The sequence below is a fragment of the Hippoglossus hippoglossus genome, chromosome 9, assembly GCF_009819705.1.
Source record: "Hippoglossus hippoglossus isolate fHipHip1 chromosome 9, fHipHip1.pri, whole genome shotgun sequence".
NCBI classification, from domain to species: domain Eukaryota; kingdom Metazoa; phylum Chordata; class Actinopteri; order Pleuronectiformes; family Pleuronectidae; genus Hippoglossus; species Hippoglossus hippoglossus.
In genome coordinates, this window is record NC_047159.1 from 18,446,217 (window position 1) to 18,462,818 (window position 16,602).

Below are 16,602 nucleotides of genomic sequence, written 5' to 3' on the forward strand. Positions count from 1 at the left end.
ACAACCATTGATCGATGTCCCTGCTATGCTGGAGGCAGAAGTTTCTGGACATTTCTAGAACCCTGAGGTTTACTCCACCCAAATACTACTCTCTGTGTTCCAATGCAAAGGTTGCTAAGAGTTTCGTGTTGGACAATTTGTGTAATTAGCAGAATTAGCTCAATATCAGGTCAAATAAATATGGAATCACAAGCACAAGCTGTTGAATGGTTGGACAGAAAGAGGAAATGAGATATGTATTTCTTTTATATAATAAGAATTATTTTAGGATACCATTTTTAACACAGACATTTTGCACAGCTATAGTACTATTGGGACTTTGTATTAACTTCCGTTCATTGTGGACAGCCTAATCATAACCACGACCTCAGAAAGGAAGTTTGGTCCCCATGAGGTCTGCTGGTCCTGATACGGTCAGTGTTTATGCTGGAAAAGGTCCAAAATAAGTAACAAAACATGAACAGGAAAACGAATCTTACGCAGAGGGGAGGGAGCTGACCAGCTGGGCCAGCCTCTATATAAAGTGACGAGTTGATTCTTCAGCTGTTAGTGTTGTTCTTGCTACTGAACATCATCAGCTTATCTGCTGTTTACTGAAGACCAAGTTTTCCTGAGACACTTCTGCTTTGAATCAAGAGGTGAGGGAACTGTTTTATTCTTACACTATTTTACACGTGAATGTTTATGCCAAAGAGTTTATTACAGACTTATTTTAAAATGTTTTAATTGTGTTTCAGACATGGATTTAATCATCACTATGCTGAACGGGAAGACCGTCACACTGAGGGTGAAACCAGAGGAGACGGTGGGCAGCCTGAAACAGGTCCTCCAGCAGAAAATGGGTGTGCCCGTTGAGAGGCAGAGGCTGGTGTTCGACAACGGCCAGCTGATTGACCTGAGCGACGACCTGCGGACCCTGGGCTCCTACGGGCTGCATGCCGGCTCCAGGCTGTCTCTGCTGGTGATCGAGCCGAGCCCGCCGGCCACCTTCCAGGTGTTCCTGAAGAATGAGAAGAACGTGGTGACCACCTACGACATCACAAGCGACGAGACCGTGAGCAACTTCAAGTACAGGGTCCAGTGCAGGGAGGGAGTGGCGGTGACTCAGCAGAGGCTGTTGTACCAGAGCAGGGAGATGACCGACGGCAAACTGTCCGACTACAACGTGGAGGCCCTGAGCACCATCGAACTGTTACTGCATCTGAGAGGAGGAAACTGATCATCATCTGATCACCACAGAGCCTTAAACACAGTGCTTACTATTTGTTTTATATTTTAACAACACATTCCAACATAAATATGTTTCTTTTACATGAGCATCCATACAATCTTTTTGGGGGGAAATTGAGGAAAATGTTAAACCGGAAGCCTAAATAGATACAAGCTCTCCAGCGAGTTTGTTCTGAACTTTTTCTGTAATCCTGTTGTGATCCTATGTGATTTTTATGTCTTGGCTTAAAGGTCAAGACTGTAAGATTTGGGTTAGAGGGATCTACTGGCAAAAATTTTGTTTAAAATAATCATAATGATGTTTTCATAAGACCTGAGTGTATGAAGAGTTCATGATCATTGGAAGTGTCACTAAAAACTGAGCCTTTGATTTATTATTTTCCTTGTGACAATTTTATTTTTGCTAAATGTTCTGTATTTGTTCACTTCATTAAGAAGCCTGTTTTAAATATTTTTAATAAAGTGAGTTTCAATGTGAATTTACATGTCACTTTATTTCCTGTTCTGTGTTTCCAACACTGGAAGTATCAGTGCTCAGGGGGTTGCAGCACCCCTACTGGCAAAGGGCTGTAACTGCAAGGCTAATCAAAAGTTGATTAACCCTTGTGTTGTCCCTGCTTCCCCCGGCTGTTGGCCCCCTCACATAGCCCACCCCATATTAGGACGCATACGTAGGTCAATAGACAAGTGAGCAGCCCTTGCAGATGTATTTGTTACACCCGTGGCACACGGTGTGAGTTTTACAGTCCTTTTTCCTGGGGCATATCTGACACCTCTTCCTCTTACTCACCCCGAGCGGGGCTGCTGCTAGGGCTATGGAGGAAGCCGGTCACTCAGGTCGAGCGTCGTCGTCGTTCTCTGTGCGGTGGCGGCGGCTTTTACAGCCTTCACAACCGTGGCTGACGCTTCCGTGCGGGGATGCGCTCCCTTCGTGCGATGAACGGAGTCACGAGAGCCTTTCCCAGCTGCTCTAGGAACATCCTCCACTTGTTCCGCTTGCCCGGTATCCAGTCTGGGTTGATCTCTCTCCATATCACAAAGGCGTTGTAGGAAGAGACGTCGAGAATGTTGTGAAAGACGACCAGGGGCCATCTTGGGTCATCCTCCTGCAGCTGTACGTTCCGATCACCTTGTCTAGGTTGTCCACGCCACCTTTGTTGCGGTTGTAGTCCAGGACGATGACCGGTTTCCCGTCCTCGCGGTCGCTGATGTCGGCCTCGGCATGCCGCGTGCTCAGGAGCACCACGTTCCTGTTTTTCTTTGGGATGTAGGACACCAGAGTGGCGGTGGGCGTGAATGCGAACTTGGATGAGAACACCTCTCTTCCCTTGACCGCGAGCAGCCCGGTCGGGAGCTCGGGCTTGTTCTTCCGAACAGTGCCGACCACGGTGAGCTTCCTCTCCAGGAGCTGCCGCGCGAGTTCGTAGGAGGTGAAGTAATTGTCGCACGTGACATTACGACCGTGCAGTCCCTCCGTTACATCGAGCACTACCCGCAACCCGTGGTTCTGTTCTGGGCGTCCGCCGCTCGACTTTCCGGTGTACACTTGCATCTTCCAAGCGTACCTTGATTTTGCATCGCAGGCCACCCACGACTTGATCCCGTATTTCGCCGGCTTGCTGGGCATGTACTGACGGAACGGACACCGGCCTAGGGAGAAAAACAGGAGGAGAAAAGATGAGAGGAGATGAGATGAGGATGAGGACTAGCAGCCGCTATCTACATAACATAATGACATGACATAACATAACATAACATAACATAATAATAATATTTTTGTTAAAAAACGGAAAAAAAGACTAACCTCTGAACGGAACCAATTGCTCGTCCACGGTCACTTCGGCCCCGGGTTGTAGAGGTGCGGTATGTTAGGATTTTAAAAATATAATTAGACACTATAGCCCCGAAAAGGATCGATTTTACACGCACCATGTTTGTACCTTAACAGAAAGAATTTATGTTTTGTTATGTGTTAGGACTGTAATCCGTGGCATACAATACACTGTACTTAAACTTGTTCTCATACATAAACCTTTATATATATTACAGTATTCCTTTAGCTTTATTCAACATCACACATACATGAATGCACTGTGCTCATTAAGACACTGTGACCTATGCCTTAGAAAGAAATCAAGAAGCTGCCCCAGCTTCTGAAGGCCAGATAGGAAAGGCGTTGTCTTGTCTGATAAATACTAATGCTTACACACACAGAACATACAGACGATAAAACAGAAACACAATGTTTCACACTCCAATGAACAAAAACACTGTGTCTGCAAAACTACTGAAGACTCACAAAGCTTCAGCCGGATAAAGGCTTTTTCTTAATACACAAAACTTAACACTGTCAGAATGTGAAGATTTGCCCAGCTACTATCAAAGGAGTGACGAACCTGGGAGCGGCTCCTCATCATTGGTGGATTCCAGTTCCAAGATGCTGGGACCACGCCTTCAACCTACTATTATAAATATTGCACCTGTCATCCGTTCGGGGCGACTCTTGACTACCCCGAGCTACGGACTAAAAGCCGAGGCTGTGCATTGAGTGCCCATAGCTATGCTGTACCTTTTTCATTGCTTCTAAATAAATACTTTTTGAACTAAGACCGACCCTTCTCATACCTAAGGATAAAAGAACACGACAGGTAGCCGCGACACCCACGCATCCCAGACCTCTCGCATGGCCGCCAATTTGTCCGTGGCTCGTCTCGTGCGTCTCGTCTCGCGGTCGTTGAAGCGCAGCAGTCTGGAGTACATGTGGAAGAGTTTTAGGGGCATCGTGGCACGAAATATCGCCAGGCCGCTCTCGGCGTCCCACAGGCTGGCGGCGGCCTCGCCCCGGGACCTGTACACGCCCACTAAGATCAGCAGCCCTACGTAGACGCGCAGGTCTGTCTCGTCCATCCCTTTCCATTCGTCGCCGTATTTTCGACAACCCTCCTGATTCGTCATCTCCAGGATGATGTTCTCTACCGTCGGCGTGATGAACAGGCGGAACTTCGAGGCTAGGTCACCGGTGCGGGACGTCGCGTGGATCGTGGGGCCCGGGGGGACCCCGCTTTGAGCCGCAGCAGAGGAGGAGGAAGAGGAGGAGGAGCAGGAGTGTTATTTCCCCGTTTCTTGACGGGAAGGTCTCTCTTTCCACGAGTCTGGTGGTGGTGGTGGTGGTGTCGCCGTGGTCTTGTCCTTCTTCTTCTTCTCCTTCCAAGGATGACGAATCTGTAGAAGCATCACCCACTGGGTCGTCGTCTTCTTCTCGGTCTGCTTCTCCATCTCCTTGTCCGTCCGCTTCTCGGTCTGGCTCTTTCGCGTCCTCTTCGGGTTCAGAGGATGGTTCCTGGGAGAATAGCTGTTGGAGAACCTGTTCTCTGGTGAAACGCTCCTGACGTGACATCGTGCCATGGTCCGGGAGAGTGGCACACGGAGAATTCTATGTGGGTCTAATGTACCCCCCTAGATTGTAATTGGAATCAGGTGTGGGTCTAAATGACCCCACAGAGCACCACAGCGCCCTCTCTGGGGGTCTAAATGATCCCCCAGGAGAATCGAGAATAACAAACCATTGGTCTCAATTACCCCAGGAGAATTGGATAACGACAATCCTTGGGTCACCCTAACCCTAACCCTGACCGGCCAGGGCTTGCGTATGATCACACGCACGAACTCACGCACGCACGCACACACACACACACACACAGACACACAGACACACACACACACACTCTGGGTCAATCCGACCCAGGAACAACACAAGGGTTAAACTAATCAAATAAAAACTCAACCCTTTGAGTAACATTTCGAGAGTAGCATAGCAGTAGGCCTAACATTTAATTTCATAATTTTTTATAATATTTGATTGTATAACAAGAGTATTCAGTGTATATATCTGATGATAGTCGTGGTAATGGTGGCGCATATATTTTTAAAGATTTCCATTGATATGAAATTGTGGCTACAGCACAGATGTGACTTTATTAAATAGACCTTTTCTCAGCACCCCCTGCATCCTTGGAACAAACCACAAGACACTGGCAACGCATAGTTAAAACTGACTGTGATACAATTGCTCCTTTGTAACAATCCTGTCTGTTTTAGCAAGTCTGTTTTATCACCACATGTTCCAACTCACAACTGTCTTCATATCTGTTGTATAGGACTGGTTGACCTTCCTGTAAACTCACCTCCCTACCAACTCTTCCTTTCACTGTCTGACCTTGGGTGGATACACTCCCACCACACACTCATACAACACTAAGCACTTCTTCTTCTTCTTCTTCTTCTTCATGGGCTCCTGATTTTGCTCTGTTTTGTTTCCCGAAAAATTGTAAGACGTCCAAATGAAACTAGACTCGGACGTGTGACTCACAAACATGTATTTAATCTCGGCCTCACCTGTTTGTTAAGCCTGGATCATCATCTAGTTCATTCCAAACATGCCTCAACATGTTAATGACACTCACAACACAAGGCCTTGTCTCATCTGAGTGATGTGCGGAGAATAGAAACTGAAAGTTATCAAGTCAGGAAACAGAAAATGACACAAGAGGGGTGGATGTTGATCCGCTGAGTCAGCATGAGTATAAACTGTGATGAGTTCAAAATATATCTGACATCAGCCCAACTACAAACATATCAGATGACTGGGAAACAAGAGCATAATAGATCCATGAACCAGTCATCATCTACAGGACCCTGACAGGGACAAAGCTTGAAAGTAAAGTCCCAAAACAAATTGACATGTCTCTCCCATAGACTGTATATAAAATATCTCAGTGTGAGAGGAGGCTGAGGAAACTTTCACAAAGCTGAGATATCATGAAGTTATTACACATTCTTTTATTCAATTTTTATTGTTATTTCAAAAACTCAGTGCTTTATTTGAGCAGGACGGACAGATGTGCAATAGATGCAACGTGTAACTGAGAACATCAGCAAAATAACAATATTTACAACATTGATAAGAAAAAACAGTTTGTAGAATAATGGAGAAGTGTGTCAAACTGTAAAAGTTTAAGTATTTATACATAAGAAAATGTCTGGAAGAGATGAAGGGAGCAGCAATGACAAATGATTTGAGGAGTTATTGTCAGTAATGGTGGAGTATGTGAGGAGGCGTATTGTATGTCAAGCAGTCTCAGTCCATGATCAGCTGCCACCACAATCATGATCCATCACCACTTGATGTCACTAAATACTACACACTGAACCTCTAGTGCAGGACATTGATTCACTGTGGGTCTTGTTTCCTGGTTGTTTGTCTCTGCTCTATTACTGGGTGCTTGTGATGAGTTTGAAATTCATGCCCATTTAGTTTAAAATCCCAGGTATTGCTTTCTGTTATCAGTCATTTTCACACAGGTATGTAAATGTAATGTAAAATATAGATTTCAATATAAGTTATAGGAGACAAACTCTGTTGTCAAGATGTACAAACATGTATTCAGCAGTTTATCTGTAGCCAACATGAGACAATGTGCAATACAAACTTTATGGAAGCCCATTTCTGCCACTTTGTTAAAAGTAAGTTATTATAATGAGAAAAATATGACTTACCAACTCAAAATAATGACTTAGTTACTCAAAATCATGTCTCAATATCACGTGTGAGAAAGTCATAATAATCAAACACGTTCATAAAATGAATGTACATGTAATAAACCAGCAGATTACCAAAGGTCAGACAGGCTGGGTCATGAGTCATGGAACTGTTTGGTGATTAGACATTATGAATGAATTTAACGGTTTTATTCAAAGGTTATTTACAGCTTCAGGTTTTTTTAAGTGGTGGTGAATTGTACACATTTCTCACCAACACCTCTTTGATTTTACAGCCCACACAAATCCCTGCAGACCTCGTGGACAAACTGGAGCGACTGGCCTTGGTTGATTTCCGGACCAAACAGGGTCTGGCCTGTTTGGAGAAAGCGATACGGTTTGCAGATCAGCTTCATGTGGTTGACACGTCGGGGATTGAGCCCATGGATTCAGTCCTGGAGGACAGGTATGGTACACTTCTGACAAGGCCTGCATATACCAAAAGTTTTCTGTGATGTCGGCCACCTCATTGTTTCATCCAAATTGCATAATTAATGAGGAACAACCACAGTTCAATTTAACCTCTTGTGAAGCCCACTGCATGATTGTGTTTATGTTTTATCCATGAACAATTCAGGGCTCTATACCTGAGGAATGACACAGTGATGGAAGGGGACTGTGCTGAGGAACTGCTTCAGCTCTCCGAAAACACAGTGGAAGAATATTTTGTGGCACCACCAGGTGAGAATACACCTGAAAACATTAGTGTTGATTCAGTGATTTCTTGTAAATTATTGAGATGACAATTCAAGTCATTTAAAGATAATTTTTGTCTATCCCTGTTGCTGTATAAAAATATAGACAAATTATTAATGTGATGAAATTGTACAGTCAAATCTGTCAAAACTTGGATGAACATTCCTATGGCAATTCTTTCCTGATTAGAAACAAGAAAACCCCCTGCTATGATTTCTTCAGCCCCACCCTTTAAAACGTCATTATCAGGTGGTAAAATCTTAAACCTGCCCTGGGGCTTGTGATGATAGCGTCATAACAACCATTGATCGATGTCCCTGCTATGCTGGAGGCGGAAGTTTCTGGACATTTCTAGAACCCTGAGGTTTACTCCACCCAAATACTACTCTCTGTGTTCCAATGCAAAGGTTGCTAAGAGTTTCGTGTTGGACAATTTGTGTAATTAGCAGAATTAGCTCAATATCAGGTCAAATAAAGATGGAATCACAAGCACAAGCTGTTGTTTGAATGGTTGCACATACACACACACATACACAGTTGAAGTCCGTGCATCACATGCAAACATCCATGGGAGGAGAATGGAAACTGAAAGTTAGAGACGGAGAGAGGAAAACGAATCTTACGCAGAGGGGAGGGAGCTGATCAGCTGGGCCAGCCTCTATATAAAGTGACGAGTTGATTCTTCAGCTGTTAGTGTTGTTCTTGCTACTGAACATCATCAGCTTATCTGCTGTTTACTGAAGACCAAGTTTTCCTGAGACGCTTCTGCTTTGAATCAAGAGGTGAGGGAACTATTATATACTTACACTATTTTACACGTGAATGTTTATGCCAAAGATTTTATTACAGACTTATTTTAAAATGTTTTAATTGTGTTTCAGACATGGATTTAATCATCACTATGCTGAACGGGAAGACCGTCACACTGAGGGTGAAACCCCAGGACACGGTGGGCAGCCTGAAACAGGTCCTCCAGCAGAAAATGGATGTGCCCGTTCAGAGACAGAGGCTGGTGTTCGACAACGGCCAGCGGACTGACCTGAGCGACGACCTGCGGACCCTGGGCTCCTACGGGCTGCATGCCGGCTCCAGGCTGTCTCTGCTGGTGATCGAGCCGAGCCCGCCGGCCACCTTCCAGGTGTTCCTGAAGAATGAGAAGAACGTGGTGACCACCTACGACATCACAAGCGACGAGACCGTGAGCGACTTCAAGCGCAGGGTCCAGTGCAGGGAGGGAGTGGCGGAGACTCAGCAGAGGCTGGTGTACCAGAGCAGGGAGATGACCGCCGGCAAACTGTCCGACTACAACGTGCATGCCCTGAGCACCATCGAACTGTTAATGCGTCTGAGAGGAGGAAATTGATCATCATCTGATCACCACAGAACCTTAAACACAGTGCTTCCGATTTGTTTTATACTTTAACAACACATTCCAACTTCTACATGAGAATCCATACATTCTTTTTTGGGGGGAAATTGAGGAAAATGTTAAACCAGAAGCCTAAATAGATTCAAGCTCTCCAGCGAGTTTGTTACAAATATGTTTTGAACTTTTTCTGTCATCCTGCTGTGATCCTATGTGATTTGTATGTCTTGGCTTAAAGGTCAAGACTGTAAGATTTGGGTTAGAGGGATCTACTGCCAAAAATTTAGTTTAAAATAATCATAATGATGTTTTCATAAGACCTGAATGTATGAAGAGTTCATGATCATTGGAAGTGTCACTAAAAACTGAAACTTTAATTTATTATTTTCCTTGTGACAATTTTATTTTTGCTAAATATTCTGTATTTGTTCAGTTCATTAAGAAGCCTGTTGTAAATATTTTTAATAAAGTGAGTTTCAATGTGAATTTACATGTCTCTTTATTTCCTGTTCTGTGTTTCAAACGCTGGAAGTATCAGTGCTCAGGGGGTTGCAGCACCTCTACTGGCAAAGGGCTGTAACTGCAAGGCTAATAAAAACTTTATTAACCCTTGTGTGGTATTCATGTTTTGGTCGCTCAGCCAGTGTTTGCGGGTCTGGTGGACCCACTGCATTATTGGGTCTTTCAATCAATACAGCAATAACAATTTATGTAAAAATACTTAACAGATGTTTTCTTTATCCTAATAACAAGCAATATAGACAGCATATATGGTTAATATTTGTCATTTACCCCTGTTTAATCACATTTATGAATAAAAGTGCTTTTCGTTTTTTGTGCTAAAATGCAATTACAAAAGAAAAATCAAGTACAATCAAGATATAGGTGGAAAAAACAAATATCAGTATTGATGTTTATTTCTTGGAGCTCAATTATAAATTGAACACACTCTGGCAGTCTACACAACACGAGCAACACTTGCAAGTTCCATGCATACGATGAAGCAGTATCACAGGCAGCCCAGATCTTGATTCCGTATTTTGCGGGTTTAGACAATATGTACTGCCTAAAGGACCAGCGGCCCCTAAATGGCATCAGCTGCTCATCAACAGTGACATTAGGCCCAGGGTTGTAAAATAGGGTGAGGCTGGGCACCCACTTGTCCCATACTGTCCTGATGGCAGCTAGCTTGTCTTTCTGCCGCCGAGCTGGTCTGTCGTCTTTGTTATCAAAGCAGATAATCCTGGAAATAATCTGGCAGATTTCCAGAGACATTGTTCCTCGGAAAAATTCTCTGCCAGTTTCTGCATCCCACAGGGGATTCTGTGGATTTGAAAACTCCAGCAAGGATAAGAACCCTAAAGTATGCAAATAAATGGGTTTGGTCCATCTCATTCCACCTCTCTCCAAAAACACGCTGTCCCTCCAAATTAGTGAAATCCAGAATGATTTTCTGGATGGAATCCAGGATGAAAAGTTTTAAAGAAGACTTGATGTCCTGTACATGAGTGACCGCTATCCATCTTGGCACTGGTTGCATCCTTATTACATTGGTAGCCATGCGGGGTGGCTCATTCCTTGGGCAAAAAGACCATTCAAGTTTATAATTTTTTGACATCCATATTTCTCCACTTGCTGGCTGCTGACGGGCGGGTCCTGTGTCTGGCTGCGGACAGGCTTTTTTCTTGGAGCTGGCCGATGGTCATTCTCATCCTCTTCTTCAAACTCACGGTCAGACTCTGAATTGACAGAAATATGATCTTCATATTCTGAAAACACTTCCTCTTCATTGTCTTCCAAAGCTTCTCTCTCTTCAAAAATCATTTCTAAGGCCCTCTGAGCAGAGAATCTTTTCGCCATCTTCATGGATTGTGATAAGGAGCCACACGGTCAAAGCTATGTATTTGTTGTATTCCGCCCCCAATTTGCAGCTGGGATAGTGTGAGAGAAAATATAGAATGTTTCCCGCAAGACAGAGAGTAAAATGTGCAGGAATGAGGGAGCAGAAGTGCTTGAAATGTACAGTTTCCACACTTTTCTTACCCCTGGGTCCAGTGGACCCGAACACCACATATGTAATATAAATGTGTAGGGGGGGTGTACGGTGTACAGTCACTGAAAATATGTTCTTTTATATGTTCATCATAGAAAATGAGCCAAGGCCAATGAGTCTCAGGTTGGAAAAATTATTAATCGCATCATTTTTCTTTTAGCAAACATTGAAAACGGGTCCCACAAACCCGAACACCACACAAGGGTTAACCCTCGTGTTGTTCCTGGGTCGGATTGACCCAGAGTGTGTGTGAGTCTGTGTGTGTGTTTGTGGTTGACCCAAGGATTGTCATTATCCAATTCTCCTGGGGTAATTGAGACCAATGGATTGTCATTCTCGATTCTCCTGGAGGGTCATTTAGACCCCCAGAGAGGGCGCTGTGGTGCTCTGTGGGGTCATTTAGACCCACACCTGATTCCAATTACAATCTAGGGGGGTACATTAGACCCACATAGAATTCTCCGTGTGCCACTCTCCCGGACCATGGCACGATGTCACGTCAGGAGCGTTTCACCAGAGAACAGGTTCTCCAACAGCTATTCTCCCAGGAACCATCCTCTGAACCCGAAGAGGACGCGAAAGAGCCAGACCGAGAAGCGGACGGACAAGGAGATGGAGAAGCCGACCGAGAAGCAGACAGAAAAGCAGACCGAGAAGAAGACAGAGAGGACGGCGACGACGACGGCGACGAAGACGACGACGACAGTGACTACGAAGATGACGACGGCAACGAAGACTACGACCCAGTGGGTGATGCTTCTGCAGATTTGTCACCCTTGGAAGAAGAAGAAGAAGGACAAGACCACGGCGACACCACCACCACCACCACCGGACTCGTGGAAAGAGAGACCTTCCCGTCAAGAAACGGGGAAATAACATGGTCCTCGGTAGAGAACATCATCCTGGAGAAGACGAATCCGGAGGGTCGTCGAAAATACGGCGACGAATGGAAAGGGATGGACGAGACCGACCTGCGCGCCTACGTAGGGCTGCTGATCTTAACGGGTGTGTACAGGTCCCGGGGCGACGCCGCCGCCAGCCTGTGGGACGCCGAGAGCGGCCTGGCGATATTTCGTGCCACGATGCCCCTAAAACTCTTCCACATGTACTCCAGACCGCTGCGTTTCGACGACCGCGAAACGAGACGCACGAGACAAGCCACGGACAAATTGGCGGCCGTGCGAGAGGTCTGGGACGCGTGGGTGTCGCGGCTACCGCACCTCTACAACCCGGGACCCGAAGTGACCGTGGACGAGCAATTGGTTCCGTTCAGAGGTTAGTCTTTTTTTCCGTTTAAAAAAAAATATTATTATGTTATGTAGATAGCGGCTGCTAGTCCTCGTCCTCATCTCATCTCATCTCCTCTCATCTCTTCTCCTCCTGTTTTTCTCCCTAGGCCGGTGTCCGTTCCGTCAGTACATGCCCAGCAAGCCGGCGAAATACGGGATCAAGTCGTGGGTGGCCTGCGATGCAAAATCCAGCTACGCTTGGAAGATGCAAGTGTACACCGGAAAGCCGAGCGGCGGACGCCCAGAACAGAACCACGGGTTGCGGGTAGTGCTCGATGTAACGGAGGGACTGCACGGTCGTAACGTCACGTGCGACAATTACTTCACCTCCTACGAACTCGCGCGGCAGCTCCTGGAGAGGAAGCTCACCGTGGTCGGCACGGTTCGGAAGAACAAGCCCGAGCTCCCGACCGGGCTGCTCGCGGTCAAGGGAAGAGAGGTGTTCTCATCCAAGTTCGCATTCACGCCCACCGCCACTCTGGTGTCCTACATCCCAAAGAAAAACAGGAACGTGGTGCTCCTGAGCACGCGGCACGCCGAGGCCGACATCAGCGACCGCGAGGACGGGAAACCGATCATCGTCCTGGACTACAACCGCAACAAAGGTGGCGTGGACAACCTAGACAAGGTGATCGGAACGTACAGCTGCAGGAGGATGACCCAAGATGGCCCCTGGTCATCTTTCACAACATTCTCGACGTCTCTTCCTACAACGCCTTCATGATAAGGAGAGAGATCAACCCAGACTGGAGAGAGCAGCTGGGAAAGGCTCTCGTGACTCCGTTCATCGCACGAAGGGAGCGCATCCCCCGCACGGAAGCATCCGCCACGGTTGTGAAGGCTGTAAAAGCCGCCGCCGCCGCCGCACAGAGAACGACGACGACGCTCGACCCGAGTGTCCGGCCTCCTCCATAGCCCTAGCAGCAGCCCCGCTCGGGTCGAGTAAGAGGAAGAGGTGTCAGATATGCCCCAGGAAAAAGGACTGTAAAACTCACACCGTGTGCCGTGGGTGTAACAAATACATCTGCAAGGGCTGCTCACTTGTCTATTGACCTACGTGTGCGTCCTAATATGGGGTGGGCTATGTGAGGGGGCCAACAGCCGGGGGAAGCAGGGACAACACAAGGATTAAACAAATCAAATAAAAACTCAACCCTTTTGAGTAACATTTCGAGAGTAGCATAGCAGTAGGCCTAACATTTTTTATTTCATAATTTTTTATAATATTTGATTGTATAACAAGAGTATTCAGTGTATATATCTGATGATAGTGGTGGTCAGTGTGCTGCTTATCTGCAGCCAATTACAGCTATCAAAAAGCTTTATCAGATATATATAGTACAGTGCATGTTCTGGAACAGGAAAAATAAAAAGCTGCTGGTCATTTACTTTTATTTTTACACAATTTTTTAGTTGCACTATCCTTTCATCAAAATGGTGAGTGAGCAGTATGTGTGGCCAAAGTGTGTAAGAGGATATTCATTAATTTGATAATATGTATTAGTTATGATCGATTTATATTATTTTCATGTGTGATGTTTTCTTTATAACATTGTTTAACTTTAATAAAAAACTTTTTGTCTATCCCTGTTGCTGTATACAAATATAGACAAATTATTAATGTGATGAAAATGTACAGTCAAATCTGTCAAAACTTGGGTAAACGTTCCTATGGCAATTCTTTCCTGATTAGAAACAAGAAAACCCCCTGCTATGATTTCTTCAGCCCCACCCTTTAAAATTGCAAATTCCACTTTGTTAGTGCTTCTACAGGTTAATGTGGGTATCTGGCATGTCTACCAACCCAAAAACTCTGGGAAAAAAACATTCGCACGTTTTGTTATGGTTCCTCTAAGTCAGAAACGTCATGCTTGAGCGACTCGATTGAGCTTCCTGGGTTTTGTGTCGTAACAAGGAACTGGAAGTCTCCCTACATGGTCTTGGCCCACCTCATCCCCCCCCCCCCCGTCCCCCCACACTCATTACGCCGGGTTTACACCGGACGCAGCGAGGCTGCGAGGCAGCGCAGCGCCGTTCCCAAGCGCGCAGCCGCCTGGCTGTTCACACGGGACGAGCATTTCTCCGCTGGTCAGCCCGCGATTCACTCACATGTGGCATTTGTCTGGATCGTTGGGACTGGGAGGCTGCAGCAGTTGCTCGGGCGCGACCGCTCGCTCTCCCGTGCGTGAGCTGGAATTTGTGTCAGCGCCACACAGCCAGCAGTGTGGAAGACTTCCGCAGTGTTCAGCGCTACTGTACGCCGGGTTACAGTAGTTACGCCGGGTTACAGTAGTTACGCCGGGTTAACACCGGACGCGGAAGCGCCGCTGCGAGGCAGCGCAGCGCCGTTCTCCAGCGCGCAGCCGCCTGGCTGTTCACACGGGACGTGCATTTCTCCGCGCTGGTCAGCCCCATAGACTGTATATATAAGGTCAGCCCGCGATTCTGCTTTCTCCGCTTGTTGTTGTACCCGTTGAATGTCGGGGTTCGGGGGTAAATGATGGTCTTCATAGCCCCCCCCCACCCCTCTCTTTCTCTCTCTGTCTGCTTGTGTGCTTGTAGTGGATGGGCAGAGGGGGACATTTAATTATGTGATTGGGAAAATTAAAACTCCAGGACAACAGAAGGGGAATACAAAGTATGGGATGTGTATTTGATAATTTATATCATATAAAATATGTAATTTATATCGTTTAAAATCATGGGGGGAGAGGGGGGAGGGGGGAGCTGGCTCATTAGCATTTAAAGGAACAGGCACTCAAAACAGGTCACTCTGTGGAGGGCTGTTTTATACAGGGTAAAAAGGGTGCTGTTTTAAATGATCCTTGTGGTATTTTGACCAAAGTATGTTACAGACATTTCATTAAGACCCCAAGGAACCATATCAACTTGTGGTAAAATGGGCATGCTATGTCCCCTTTAAAACGTCATTATCAGGTGGTAAAATCTTAAACCTGCCCTGGGGCTTGTGATGATAGCGTCATAACAACCATTGATCGATGTCCCTGCTATGCTGGAGGCGGAAGTTTCTGGACATTTCTAGAACCCTGAGGTTTACTCCACCCAAATACTACTCTCTGTGTTCCAATGCAAAGGTTGCTAAGAGTTTCGTGTTGGACAATTTGTGTAATTAGCAGAATTAGCTCAATATCAGGTCAAATAAATATGGAATCACAAGCACAAGCTGTTGTTTGAATGGTTGCACACACACACACATACACAGTTGAAGTCCGTGCATCACATGCAAACATCAATGGGAGGAGAATCGAAACTGAAAGTTAGAGACGGAGAGAGGAAAACGAATCTTACGCAGAGGGGAGGGAGCTGATCAGCTGGGCCAGCCTCTATATAAAGTGACGAGTTGATTCTTCAGCTGTTAGTGTTGTTCTTGCTACTGAACATCATCAGCTTATCTGCTGTTTACTGAAGACCGAGTTTTCCTGAGACGCTTCTGCTTTGAATCAAGAGGTGAGGGAACTATTATATTCTTACACTATTTTACACGTGAATGTTTATGCCAAAGATTTTATTACAGACTTATTTTAAAATGTTTTAATTGTGTTTCAGACATGGATTTAATCATCACTATGCTGAACGGGAAGACCGTCACACTGAGGGTGAAACCCCAGGACACGGTGGGCAGCCTGAAACAGGTCCTCCAGCTGAAAATGGATGTGCCCGTTGAGAGGCAGAGGCTGGTGTTCGACAACGGCCAGCGGACTGACCTGAGCGACGACCTGCGGACCGTGGGCTCCTACGGGCTGCATGCCGGCTCCAGGCTGTCTCTGCTGGTGATCGAGCCGAGCCCGCCGGCCACCTTCCAGGTGTTCCTGAAGAATGAGAAGAACGTGGTGACCACCTACGACATCACAAGCGACGAGACCGTGAGCGACTTCAAGCGCAGGGTCCAGTGCAGGGAGGGAGTGGCGGAGACTCAGCAGAGGCTGGTGTACCAGAGCAGGGAGATGACCGCCGGCAAACTGTCCGACTACAACGTGCATGCCCTGAGCACCATCGAACTGTTAATGCGTCTGAGAGGAGGAAACTGATCATCATCTGATCATCACAGAGCCTTAAACACAGTGCTTACTATTTGTTTTATACTTTAACAACACATTCCAACTTTTACATGAGAATCCATACATTATTTTTGGGGGGAAATTGAGGAAAATGTCAAACCAGAAGCCTAAATAGATTCAAGCTCTCCAGCGAGTTTGTTACAAATATGTTCTGAACTTTTTCTGTCATCCTGCTGTGATCCTATGTGATTTTTATGTCTTGGCTTAAAGGTCAAGACTGTAAGATTTGGGTTAGAGGGATCTACTGCCAAAAATTTTGTTTAAAAATAATCATAATGATGTTTTCATAAT

The 16,602-nt window shown here is 45.9% G+C and overlaps 4 protein-coding genes across 4 annotated transcripts in view; all 4 read left to right on the top strand.

Annotated features, from left to right (window-relative positions):
* The window catches only part of sgsm1a (small G protein signaling modulator 1a), a 35,271-nt gene extending 30,333 nt beyond the window's left edge, over positions 1-4,938 (top strand). The window contains exon 27 of the transcript XR_004614922.1: positions 4,916-4,938. The gene's annotated coding sequence lies outside the window, so the exon portion shown is untranslated. The remainder of the gene's footprint in view (positions 1-4,915) is intronic.
* LOC117767699 (polyubiquitin-like) lies at positions 502-16,571 on the top strand. The gene is made up of 3 exons (XM_034595524.1): positions 502-638; positions 738-1,233; positions 16,285-16,571. Exon 2 carries the CDS (start codon positions 740-742, stop codon positions 1,217-1,219), a length of 480 nt encoding a protein of 159 aa, XP_034451415.1. The 5' UTR covers positions 502-638; positions 738-739; the 3' UTR covers positions 1,220-1,233; positions 16,285-16,571.
* Positions 8,117-9,249, top strand: LOC117767695 (polyubiquitin-like). The gene is made up of 2 exons (XM_034595519.1): positions 8,117-8,306; positions 8,406-9,249. Exon 2 carries the CDS (start codon positions 8,408-8,410, stop codon positions 8,885-8,887), a length of 480 nt encoding a protein of 159 aa, XP_034451410.1. The 5' UTR covers positions 8,117-8,306; positions 8,406-8,407; the 3' UTR covers positions 8,888-9,249.
* Positions 15,574-16,329, top strand: LOC117767698 (polyubiquitin-like). The gene is made up of 2 exons (XM_034595523.1): positions 15,574-15,700; positions 15,800-16,329. Exon 2 carries the CDS (start codon positions 15,802-15,804, stop codon positions 16,279-16,281), a length of 480 nt encoding a protein of 159 aa, XP_034451414.1. The 5' UTR covers positions 15,574-15,700; positions 15,800-15,801; the 3' UTR covers positions 16,282-16,329.
* Positions 16,572-16,602: the final 31 nt, after the last annotated feature.